At 34.7% G+C, this 12,587-nt stretch overlaps 1 protein-coding gene across 4 annotated transcripts in view; it reads left to right on the forward strand.

Annotated features, from left to right (window-relative positions):
* The window catches only part of CCPG1 (cell cycle progression 1), a 42,004-nt gene that overhangs the window by 24,719 nt on the left and 4,698 nt on the right, over positions 1-12,587 (forward strand). For all 4 annotated transcript variants that reach the window (XM_081510241.1, XM_081510243.1, XM_081510242.1 and 1 more), the window contains exons 5-7: positions 653-857; positions 4,481-4,732; positions 9,061-9,182. In XM_081510241.1, the coding sequence (XP_081366367.1) occupies positions 653-857; positions 4,481-4,732; positions 9,061-9,182 (579 nt within the window). The remainder of the gene's footprint in view (positions 1-652; positions 858-4,480; positions 4,733-9,060; positions 9,183-12,587) is intronic.

Below are 12,587 nucleotides of genomic sequence, written 5' to 3' on the forward strand. Positions count from 1 at the left end.
TAAAATGAAAGTTAGGTTTCAAATTTGTCCTTGGGCATTTTACTTGACTTCCGTGTACCTATGGTTGATTCTTGTTGATGTTTGACAGGAAACCACAGAATTCTGTAAAGCAATTATCCTTCAATTAAATAAAGTGGCAAAACAAACACACTCTTAAGCGCAGCTGTGTATCAAATATAATACTGTATTGATCAAATATAATAAAGTAACAGTAGTTGCTCAAAAAAAACTAAATAGCTGGATGATCTTTACATGTCATAGCTGTTGAAGTTTATCAGAAAAATTTAATCAATGGGTTTCCTGACCATATAAATAAACCCATATTTATTTATTACAACCCAAATAAACCCATAGTACTGATGAGAAATGAATCCTCTCCTTTTTGTGGACTTTGGGTTGGAGAGATGGATTTGTTTCTCAACTCCTGCAGGAATGAATGGTAGGCAAGCAGTTTGATTTAATTCTGAGAGAGTTGCCTTAGGTTTGATGGTGTTTTCAGACTGAAAGATGAGTCTACTCTTGAGTAATCCTTTCCTATTGAGCAAGACTTATTTTAAACCCAATCATTGTGCTACTTAAGTATACTTAGAAAATGTAAGGGCCATACATATTTGTTGAATATGTCTCTAAAATTATGGTTCTGATTCTAAAGGGAGAGGAAGAAAAGTTACCTGATGACAATCTCTATTTTGGAACTGTCAGTGATGATTCTGATATTGTTACACTTGAGCCACCTAAGTTAGAAGACATTGGAAATCAAGAAGAAGCAATAATTGTTAAAGAAGCAGAGAGTCCAGAAGACTTTAACATGGGCTCTTCCTCTAGCAGCCAGTATACGTTTTGTCAGCCAGAAACGGGTAAGAACTACATAGCAAATACACTGATAGGAGGCTTAGGACTCCTCTGATCACATTGTATGTAATGGCTGGTTTTCTGACCCTAAATCTCCAAGTTATGAATATATTTGGGTAAAATACAAGAAAGTTTTTTGTAAAAACCTACCATTTTATCTAGTGTTTTACTAAACCCAGGGCCTAGAGTACAGTAGTCCAATAAATACCATCTTTTATCATTAAAAGAAGGGAAAAAAAAATAGCTTTAAGAGATTTGTTAATGTCTCAAACACTCCAAAATGCATTTGACAATTTTTAGGTCTTTAGGAGTGGGAGATTGAGCCATTATACCTAAAAAGCAGGAGAATGTTAAGATCTTGAGTTACAGTGGTACAAATTTTTTATTATAGAAACAGTGAAAGAAACTTTTTTTGAGCCTTCCAGATCCATTTAATTGTCAGTCTTAGCAGCAACAATCATTTTTTGTATGCTACCATGTGCCAAACAGGATTTAAGGAACTGGCAAAACAGGAGCATCCTAAAGCCCCCAAACTGAGATCTTTCACTTTAGACTTGAGTTGTGAAAATGTACCTATTAGTCACATTAAGTCACATTCTTAATGCAGTTAATGCCTGTTGTTCAGACAGAATCATTTGGAGGTAAAATGTGAGTTACTGAGCTAATTCCTTCTGTAATTCTTTGGCTCAGTTTTAGGGACATATGTAACATCTTTCAGGGTAATATAAATATTTAAATACAAAGTTATGGAAAAGAAGAGAAATCTATATTTAACCAAAGGTTATTAACCCCCAATTATAATTTAGGGTGGATTATGGGAGAGACATCTGGGGCATTGCTAGTGTTAATAAGAATTTCCTGATTTGCTGCAAAAAGAAGAACGTGTAGTATTTATTTCAGATCATTTTCTTCAGTTTTACCAGTCTTTTGTTTCATTTGCCAGAATCAGACCATGGGAATTCTGTTATTCCAATTTAAGCTAATGAAATGCAAGTAGGGTTAAACCAGATGCTGATTTAACTTGAGAATATTTGTGGGCCAGGTGTGTAGTCAAATTGAAGCCAGGAGCTTTGTGGAAGAGTTCAAGTAGATATTTAAGAAGTGATGACACACACTGTTGATTGTTTTTCCGTGAACTTCAGTACTTCAAAGTACATTATTCTAGTTTTAATCTCCTTTTTGAACTTGGACTTCCTAGAATTTTACAGATTCACTTAAGCAGAATATTTTTTAGGTGTGTTTTTATCCATTGTTCTCCTTCCCAGGGAATTATTTCAGTAAAAGAAATGCTAAAAAAATAATTTAAAATAACATTTTGGACTATGTTAAAAATAGTCTATATACATCAGTTGTTAACAATTTTTGTTCTTTTCCTTTAGCAGATATTTTTCTTGGTTGGTAATATTTCCTGCTGTCTGTTGCTTAGTTTTGTTTGTTTTTTCCCTTTCCCTGTCTTCTCCATCTCTGTAGAATTTCAACTACTTTTTTTTTTTCTTCTTATAAATTAGATTCTTGTGGCAGTAATCTTTTCATTGATGTAAGAACATCTCCCAGTCCCTCCATATAACCCTCTCCTCCCCTAAGGAAGCAGAGTTGGTAGTTGTATAAAAGTTTGTGTGGTATGTGTTTTTTAAAAAGTCATGATTATTAGATTTTGATGGAGCATGTGATCATGTTAAGTGATAATTATTTTTCAATTCTCTTTTCTCCTTTTTATTCTTTGTAATAAAGCTTTATACATCTTTTTTTCCCTGTTTATTCACAAAAGAAAGATGGTGGGAGAAGCTGTGGAAGATTCCTGAATGCATAAGGGGATGGGATGATCAGCTGAAACACCACGTTCCTAGCCAACTCACTTTCCAAGGTGGTGTGACTAAATCTGATCAGCTTTTCTAGAGCTGAGTGTTCCTAGTCACATTTACTATTTACTGAGTGCTTTAAAGATATCTATTGTAATCTGTGATACTCTGAACAGGTGTTCAAAATTGATCTTGTAATAAAGCTGGCTAAGCTTTTTGCATGCCTTTGCATTGCTTGCATCTTGGACTGTGGGCCAAATTATGCCTTAAAAGAAGTTTGAAAATCAAAGTATCTCAGCTGTCATATGTATGGGTTAAAAAAGATGGAAGCATTAGATAAAAGAATGAATTTTTTCATTTGGGCCAGCCTGATCTATTCTTAGTAAACGTAGAATTGAAAATTTAAGAAATTTACAAATGGTTTGTTTTTATATTTACCCATCTTAATTATGTCAGAAAGTGTGAATTAAGTACTTCAGCCATGATCATGAATGCCTTTATATTATGTAATGCTTTGTTTAAGTCTTCCTTTCTTTCTCTTTGTCCAAGAAATGTAAGCTCACAGCTGAGGTGATGACATCTTGGAAAAACTAGTGATCAAGAATAACCAGATAAACATGATGGGCATAAGGATTTTGACCCAAAGATCTCTCAGTGACATCTCTATCGCTAACTATTAGGAATATTCATTCATTCAGTAGTGCCTTCTGTCTTTGTGTTTATTGTTATAAGTGTGAGAATCAACCAAATTCTCTATGATCCAACTTTTAAAAGTATTGTCTAACCTAAGTCAGCAGCTTTGCTGTGGCATGGATACCCTGTCTTCTGAAATGTTTTGCTTTTTTGAAGCATGAATGTTTGTTGTTTTTGGAGCTCTTTGTATCAAATTTATGTTCACATTTTATTCTTTCTTGTAGTGCTTTTTTTTCCTTCTCCCTGGCCTTTGGAAATTATTAGAGTCATCTAATCTGAGTCAGCATATAGTTTATTGATATATGGGGCAACATTAAGAAATAATACATTTGAAAAAGCTGAAGATTTTTTTTTCCAATGAAGATGCTTCTAGTACTTGAGATTTCTTGTAATTTTTTTTTCTATTTGTTGTTCTTTATTATTCTTTTCATTAAGGAGCAGCACAAGACTAGTCCTTAATATCGGAGATAGCTGTTGTGTCACTTCCTCATGCTGACATATTTACTAGAGGGTAAAATTAATAACCTTCTAGTAAGAGTGGCAGTCGAAGGGAAGGGCTCATCTGACTTCTGGAAGCCTGGGTTAAACTATAGTGCTTTGAACCTTGATCTGGGGCTCATAGAATGGAAATAAAACTAGGGGCTAGTACACTCAGGGAAACTTTTGGTAGTTATTGTCTTTTTTAAATCACAGGAACTGCTTATATACTTCCCTCTGTTCCTTAAACAGTTGAGTTTAAATTACCTCCATTTGAAATTAAATTGAAGAGATAGAGGTTTTTTTTTTTTCACTTCTAGAAATAGCATTTGTGGCACTAATAGCAGTGAAGCTTAATAGGCAATGAGAAAGATTGTTTTAATGGTGTAAAGTATAAGGGAGGTTAAAAAAAGAAAAAAAGCCAAAACCAGACCCTCAGCGGCACACAATATAGTTAAAAAAAAGTCTTAGGTGTCACAATTGAAATCTTTGGCTTTATGTTGATAAATTTGAAAATTTAAGTTTTGTTTCTGTTGTGTTGTTTTTGTTCTTGGCTGTCTTACGTAAAAAGGCATGTAGGGATGGCATTCTAAATCATATTTACCAGGAAAGCTTTCTAAAATATTTAATATTTATCTACATTTTTCTTTTTAAAATAGTATTTTCATCTCAGCCTAGCAATGACGAATCAAGCAGTGATGAAACCAGCCATCAGCCCAGTCCGACCTTTAGACGACGTCGTGCCAGGAAGAAGACTGTGTCTAGTTCAGAATCTGAAGAAAGGCTACTTGCTGAACAAGAGCCTGAACCCCCTCAGGAGCTATGTAAACGGCAGTTCAGTAGTGGTCTCAATAAATGTGTTATACTTGCTTTGGTGATTGCAATCAGCATGGGATTTGGACATTTCTATGGTAAGTATTTGAAAATTTGTTATATATAAACTGATGGTGAAGAGTGAGGCATTCTGGGAGCTGTTTTCAGTGTCATCCTTGAAATATATGACCTTAGAAAACTTGTACCTGTTTGAGCCTTAGTTTTCTTGTGGACAATGGGGATAGTGTTGCCTCACAAAGTTATTTGCACCTAAATGAAAAAGTATTTAAGAAATGTAAGGGCTGTTCATATATATATATATATATAAATATTAGGAGAATTATTCAAGTTCCAGTTGCAACTATTTGTTACATTTGAAGTGACTGTCACAGTAATTGGTGCTCATTTCTACCTTCAGGTTTCATGCAGGCATTATATTTTATGACTTGTTATTCTGTGATTCACATGATTTAAGAATTCACTTGTATTATACTTTGCTCAGTGTTATTTACATTGGTTAATTACTCTTATTTACATGAGTTAATTATTTTCTTGATGCAAAGCCTTTGAAACTACCTTGGTGAAAGAGGAAGAAATTCCATGTGGTATTTTTCTTTTGGGAGCCTAGCCATTGAATCTTATTTAAGTTGTATATTACAAAGATAAGACTATTTGAGAACTGAACATTCATACTTTTTGCTTTATTAAAAATTTGAAAAAGTTTAAACAAACGTCTTAGATCTTGCCAACTTCACAACTTGCAGTTTGCCTTATATTAACTACGTTTAGGATTTTTGCCTACATAATATACAGTTTAGCTTTCTGAGTAATCTGGTTTTTCTAGTTCCTTCCACCACTGTGTTCCTTAAGATTCAAGAATTACATGTACCCTGTGTTGATTTGTAGAGAAGACTTATAGTGTAATATGAGAAGAAACTTAGTGAAGATAATCAATTCTTGTTTAAAGTGAGAGAAAGGAAATGTGTTTCTTCTTGTCTTTAACTTTATATTAATGAAAAATAAGTATTTAGATGGCCTGGTGGATGCTTGAATTTAATACTGGGACCCTTTAATTTGTATCTTACCTTGATGTTTGTTATAGTGAGATTTGACTTGAAATATATACTTAACTTGTTTATTATCTAGCTGGAGCAAATGTATGAACATTTCTTTTGAGCATGGTTTTTTCCCATTGCAGGTAAACGTGGAGGTAACAAAGGAGAAGGTGTAATTTTAATCTTTTTTTCTTATTAAAAAAAATTTGGACAGTGATTTAATGTTAATCCACATTGCATTAAAGCCCTGCAAAATGCATGACCTTTAAGTATTTTGTAGAAAGATTAACCTAGGAGCGCTTTTAAAAACTGATAAATTATTGCCCTCTTATTTAAGAATTTTGTTACTTGTAAAATTTATTTATTAATTATATTGAATAAAATATTTTCCTGTAGTACTTCAGATTAGCTTTTCAGAATAGGAACAACCTTCACAGTAATAGGTCTATACATGAATGAGCCTGGCTCAGTGAACATAACAAAACTTAATCTGAATGATAAGTTTTTCATGGTTACTTTTAAAGGATGTCACGGTTTTTTCCCTTAATTTTGGCACTGATCTCAATACTTTGAGTTCTTTTGAGTTGATGTTAGAGCCAGCTTGAATTTCCCAGGCACTGTGAAGTCAGTCATTGCATTCCATAATTAGTCATTTGCTTTATAATCATTTATCCAGAACACACTGCTAAATTAATCACTCAGAACATTCACCAACCTTGGGTCCATGTAAATTTGGAGTGTCAGATCTATGTTGGATGGAAGAGAGAACTATTTAGAAGGACTGAGGATAGTAAAAGAATACTGTAGGTATTTGGCACTGCCTCAGGTCCTGAAAGTCCTTACAAAAAATTTTTGAAAATCATGATGAAGCACTTATCTTGTTCTTTCTTTTACCTGTAGACTGTTCATATTCTAAATTGACAGTGAGATTCAATTGATTTGTTTTCCTCAGGGAGTTGCTTTAAATATAGGCTGCCCTGCTTTTCAGCAAATAACATAACAATATAACTAGGTGCTAAGTTATGAAGCACAAACAAGAATCATAGCTCAGACTGTGACACTGAGTCAGTCATCCTAGAGGAGGTAGGATTTTAGTTGGGTCTGGACTTCCACATACTCTTATGTGGAAGGAAAGCAGAATGTGCTAGCAGTGGAGAACCTGATAACCTGAAAGTAAACTTGCTAAGTTTGGGAGCACTGAGAAGACTGGCAGGATTGTATAGCCAGGTATAGAATAGATATTTAGAAATAATAGAATATAAGGTTGGAATATGTGGGATGCTATTATACTGTAAAACATCTTGGAATCTGAGCAGGAGAGTTTGATTTATAGTGACCCGAAGAAGTAATTTTAGAGGAAAAGTGCAGAAGATAAATAGTGTGGGATAAATTAGAATAGTCAAGTAGAAGGTTTGGTAATTCAGGTATTTGGTGATCAGGGCCTTGACTGTTCTAGTGAAGGTGGGGATGGAGAGAAGGTTGGTGAAATAAGGAACATGGAATACCGGTGGAAAACATAACTTTGAGCCAGGCAGGGATACTTGAGATAGTGATAGTTTACTTTTTAAATTACAAGAAGTGTGTTAGCTTCTTTACTTTAGGTGGTGGGGGAATTAGAGGGATGAATTTTTTGGTCAATGAGAAAGTTAATAGATGGTGAGCAAGTTTGGTTTACCTGGAGTGGTGCAAGTCCATGGGGTCGCAAAGAGTCAGGTACAACTGAGCAACTGAACTGAACGTTATTTTAGAGTGAATTAGGGCAGGTGCTGAAGTGGTTTTGTTTTGTTTTGTTTTGTTTTACTGAAGACACCCCAAAAATTGTGCCCAGCAGGCAGCTGGATGTATTGGCTGGAAGCTCTGGTGAGACTGAGACACTTTATCTGTAGAAAAGAAGCCTTACTGCAGTGGTAGCAAAAACTGACAGTGGGTTAGTGTGATTAAGGTGGGCAGATTTGTGGACATAACCAGAAAGCCTTACACCCTGGGTTGTAACACTTTATGGTTTACAGCTGAAGGTGTAGAAGGAAAAGAAAAAGCTAATGGTGGGATTGATTGACAAGGGTCACGTTGATAGTCATCAAACATATGCTATGTAATAGTACCGCAAACGCAGATCTCAACACATAGTTTTAAGATATTTCCCATTGGCCAAAGGAATTCATTCTGTTAGCAGTTTTGAAAAAAAAAAACAAAACAGTTTTCTGTTGCCTTGGAACGATAGATAAATTTATTTTAATATTTCAAAAGATCTGAGATTTTTTGGAATAATAGGGAAACAAATTTGCCATGCAAATTTGTGAATTTTTTTTTTTTGTATTTCTGTTTTTGTTTTTTTGAGAATGAATTCTGACAGAGTATCATAGCTGTTAAGTGGTAACAGTTGTCTGTAATTTAGCAAAAGTTTTTAGTGTTTTTCAAGATGTATTAAAGAAATGTTATTTTTTCAGAAATCAATAAACTATTAATTATTATATTCTTTCACTACAAAATTCTGTGATATGATGCCACTCAGTAGATGTAGTATTATGGTTGCCAGATGCATTTGGTCTTCTTTTTGATTTAGTGTGTTTTTCTCATGCATGAAGCATGTAGCAGCATGTGAACATCATGTCTTGGCAAATTAACAGTTCGATTTTTAGGGTGAAAATACAGAGCATCCTGGTTAATTTATGATTCACGGGGGTAGGGATGGTGATACTCTCATACAGGCCTAACTAATGCAGAGTTCTTAAAAGAGTTGGCTTTGAGAATGGTGGGTAATCACAGCCAGTTGTTTTCCTTGCTATTCTTTTTGGGCTTATGCTATATCATTTAGGCAAAATATAGTGAGAAAAATATTTTCATTTTTCTTTAGTGACTTATAACCTGTGACTAGACTGCATGATTTTTTCTTTTCTCTGTTGAAGTGGGGAATGCAACACTTTATGTACCTCAGAGAGCCCTTAAATACAACAAACTTGAGTGCCTTCAATATAATAAAACGGAAACATGACATAAATTATTTTGCTTGGTAGGGTAATATGGTCTGGCTTGTTTTAATCAAAAGAATAGTGAACTGCTTAAATATACCTGGTGTATGCTAAATATAATAAAAAATATATTAACCTATTTGGCCTGATTGATAAATTATCATCCATCTGTTGCCATTTAATGAATGACACCATAAGATTTTACTTATTCCTTCTTTGTTTATATAATCAGAATTTTTATAAAACCGTGAAATATTTTGTAAAACTGCGGTATTTTGAAGAAAATGATCCTCTCTGGATCAAGTAGTTAAATATATGCAAATTATGTGTTTCATTGTATATTTAAAAATATTGGTAATTGTGACGTTTATATATCTCTAATAAAAAATGTTTTATTTCTAGGCACAATTCAGATTCAGAAGCGTCAACAGTTAGTCAAAAAGATACATGAAGATGAATTGAATGATATGAAGGATTATCTTTCCCAGTGTCAACAGGAACAAGAGTCGTTAATAGAATATAAGGTATGTACTAGTAATGAATTTATAAAATTGTGTTATCCAATAATTATTGTGCTATTCAGATACAAGTGCAGTGCAGATGAGTAAATCAATAATAGTATTGGTGATTGTTGACTGAGTACTTACGTGTCCTGGTCAGTGTTGTACCTTACATACAGCATTTCTTGCCACATCCCAGTGAATTAAGCAAGTATTGATACTAATTTCATTTTATAGATAGGAAAGAGATTCAAAAAAGCTAAGTAACTTTCTCAAGTCTAGCAGTCAACAAAGCTGAATTTAATTTTGTTTATCTGACTCCAGAGATAATCACTATATTATAGTTATCATTATTTTAATTGATATTATATATAAAACATTATTAGTCGACTTCCCTGGTGGTCCGATGGTTACGAATCCACCTTGCAATGCAAGGAACACCTGTTCGATCCCTGGTCCGGGAAGATCCCACATGTTGTGGGGCAGCTGGGCCCGTGTGCTGCAGTTGCTGAAGCCTGCGTGCCCTAGAGTGTATGCTCTTCAACAAGAGAAGCCACCACAATGAGAATCCCAAGCCCCACATTTAAGAGTAGCCCCTACCTGCTGCAACTAGAGAAAGCCCTCGTACAGCAGTGAAGACCCAGCACAGCCAAAAATAAATTAAAAAAAAAACATTATTATTATTAACATTATTTTTATAGAGCCAAGCAGAACATTTTCATTCAGTGAGAGAAAAAGAGGAGAGTTTGTACTTTCTCGAGGAGCCACCCTTGCTCACAGGGAATAATCGGGCAGTCGTTTTCTCTGGTCTCCATGTCAGTTACGAAGACAGAGAAAGCATGTTACTCTTTCATACCTGACATTCACCTAGCTCCAACAGGACTCTGCTTTCCATTCTGGGTTTATGAGGATTAGCAAAGCATTTCCTCTCTAGTTCTTGCTTTGGAAGGGTGTCGGGATTATAGTAAACTCAGGGTAGAAAGGTAAACTGTTCCTTTTTCCTTCTATTTCCCTAAATTTCATTCACAGTATATATGCTTCACAATGTAAATTTCCCTTCTTTATGTATATACTCTTTTTGTTTTTTGTATATACTCTATAGGGTTATGGTTGTATTTCTTTGGAAGACAGAATCCTGCTTAACATCTGAATTATATCTTTCAGGGATGGACTCCTGAAGTTAAGTTGTAAATAGTGTAGTTTTCTCTGCCTTGAGCAGTGTGCTAGTCAGTCATGTCGGACTCTGCGATCCCATGGACTGTAGGCTGCCAGGTTCCTCTGTCCATGGAATTCTCTAGGCAAGAATACTAGAAGGGGTTGCCACACCCTCCTCCAGAAGGGTGTGGCACCCTCTTGAGTTATAACCTCCTGAGTTGCCTTGAGCAGAGGATGCAGAAAGGAGCAGCCATTTTCTTCTTTACTATCACAGTTTCTGGTTGCATAGAATGACGTTGACTCTAAGGAGACTCCCCTTACATAGATCTTTACTGAGTCAGTTCTTGCAAACCTCTTGTCTCCAGCTGCTAAATGTGGTTTGGAGTTCGAAGATCTTCATGGAAGACCTTTCTAGGACCTGCTTCGTCACTTAATTCAAGATTTTAGAGTTTACTGGATACAGAATATTGTACCCTCTAGTCATCCTGTGGCACTCCCTGTGCTTGTGCATTTAAAGATAATACTGCATTAGTCTGTTCTACTCCATAGTTCACTTAAAAAATTATTGAAGTAAGTTGATTTGCAGTATTAGTATCAAGTGTACAGCATAGTTATTCAGTATTTTTTACAGATTATATTGCATTAAAAGTTATTATAAGATAGTCGCTATAATTCCCTGTTCTATATAATATATCCTTTATTTTATACAGAGTAGTAGTTTGTGCCTCTTAATCCCATACCATAATGTGCCCCTCCCCCTTCCCGCTCCTCACTGGTAACCACTAATTTGTTTTCTATATCTGTGTTTCTGTTTTGCTTTTATATTTGTTTGTATTATTTTTTAGATTCCCCATATAAGTGATATCACACAGTATTTGTCCTTCCCTGACTTACGGCACTTAGCATAGTATTCTCCAAAGTCCACTGCTGTTGGATAAGTGAAACTTGTTTTCTCTCACACAGGGGGAGCAGATGAAATGACTATAAGGAAATTTTGATTTTTAATTTGTTCTTTGAAGCTTAATGAGCCAGACAGTGAAATATCCATCTCAGATAGTTAATTTTCAAGTGGAAAATCTTGTCATTCAAAGGACTTTTTTTTTGTCTCTGTCAGATATTTTTATGTTCTGACTGCAATGGATTAGTTATGGGACTTCCCTGGGAGCCCAGTGGTTAAGACTTCATGCTTCCAATGCAGGGGGCACAAGTTTGATCCCTGGTCTGGGAAATAAGATCCTATATGCTGCATGGCATCACCAAAAAAAAAAGTCTTGGCAATTTCCTTGTGGTCCAGGAGTTAGGACTCAGTGCTTTCACTGCTGTGCACCTGGGTCAAAAAGTAAAAAACAAAACAGTGAAGTTTTTTGTTTTTTTTTTTTAAAAAGAGCGAACAGTCATAATGTTTGTAGTCAATTTTAAACAAAGTTGAAATATCATTTTGCTGATTTATACATAAGAGATTTTAACTGACTAGATAGTGCTATAACCATTAATCTATTTAAGCATAACCATTAATCTGTTTAATTTCAGGCTATTTTGATTTAAGTTTGTTACTAATACATGTATTGACAGAAAAATCAGACCCTTCAAGGCTACCCAGCACTGCAGCAAAAGTTCTGTAAACTTGAATGGACATACTTTCTCTCTCAGAAATGGTGCTGACTTCAGAGTTACATTGCTAATCTGGTCAGTCTCTTCAGAAACATTGAAATTGGCAAAATTAGTTGTAAATGTTACCAAGATTTAGTCTGTTCTCTAAAGTGTGGGAGAACTTACATGACTTACCTGAACTAGGGTGTTAATTTGCGTAGGACCAAGATCTTTCAAATAGTACTAAGATTATTGAAAATTTTTTCCTTCAAAGAGTGCCATGAGTATATAATGGACTTTTGAAGCCTGACATCATGTCTAACTATAATTTTACTTTTTATAAGATAATCTCCATCACTCAAGGACCAGAGAACCTTTAGTCCTTCCTAAATTCTCTCTAGGAGCCTTCTCAGTACAGATTGTGGAGTCCTGTAGTTAAAAGATAGAAGGCAGTCTTCTTCCAGCATGCTCTGTTTTTATTTTCATGTAGCTCTTTGCTATGCATTTTCTTGCATATGAACCTTTTATTTTCCAATTTTCATGTATTGAAAATACTACATAAAGGATAGTCTCTGTGGAAATAGACACTAAACATTTATGGAGTATTTGTTATACCATAAAGATTTAAATTCAGCTTTGATATTTCACTTGAAATTTTTCTTTCTTATCTTTCAAAAAATTTAG

Source organism: Giraffa tippelskirchi, chromosome 7, assembly GCF_054371585.1.
Source record: "Giraffa tippelskirchi isolate mGirTip1 chromosome 7, T2T-mGirTip1v1.2.pri, whole genome shotgun sequence".
NCBI classification, from domain to species: Eukaryota; Metazoa; Chordata; class Mammalia; order Artiodactyla; family Giraffidae; genus Giraffa; species Giraffa tippelskirchi.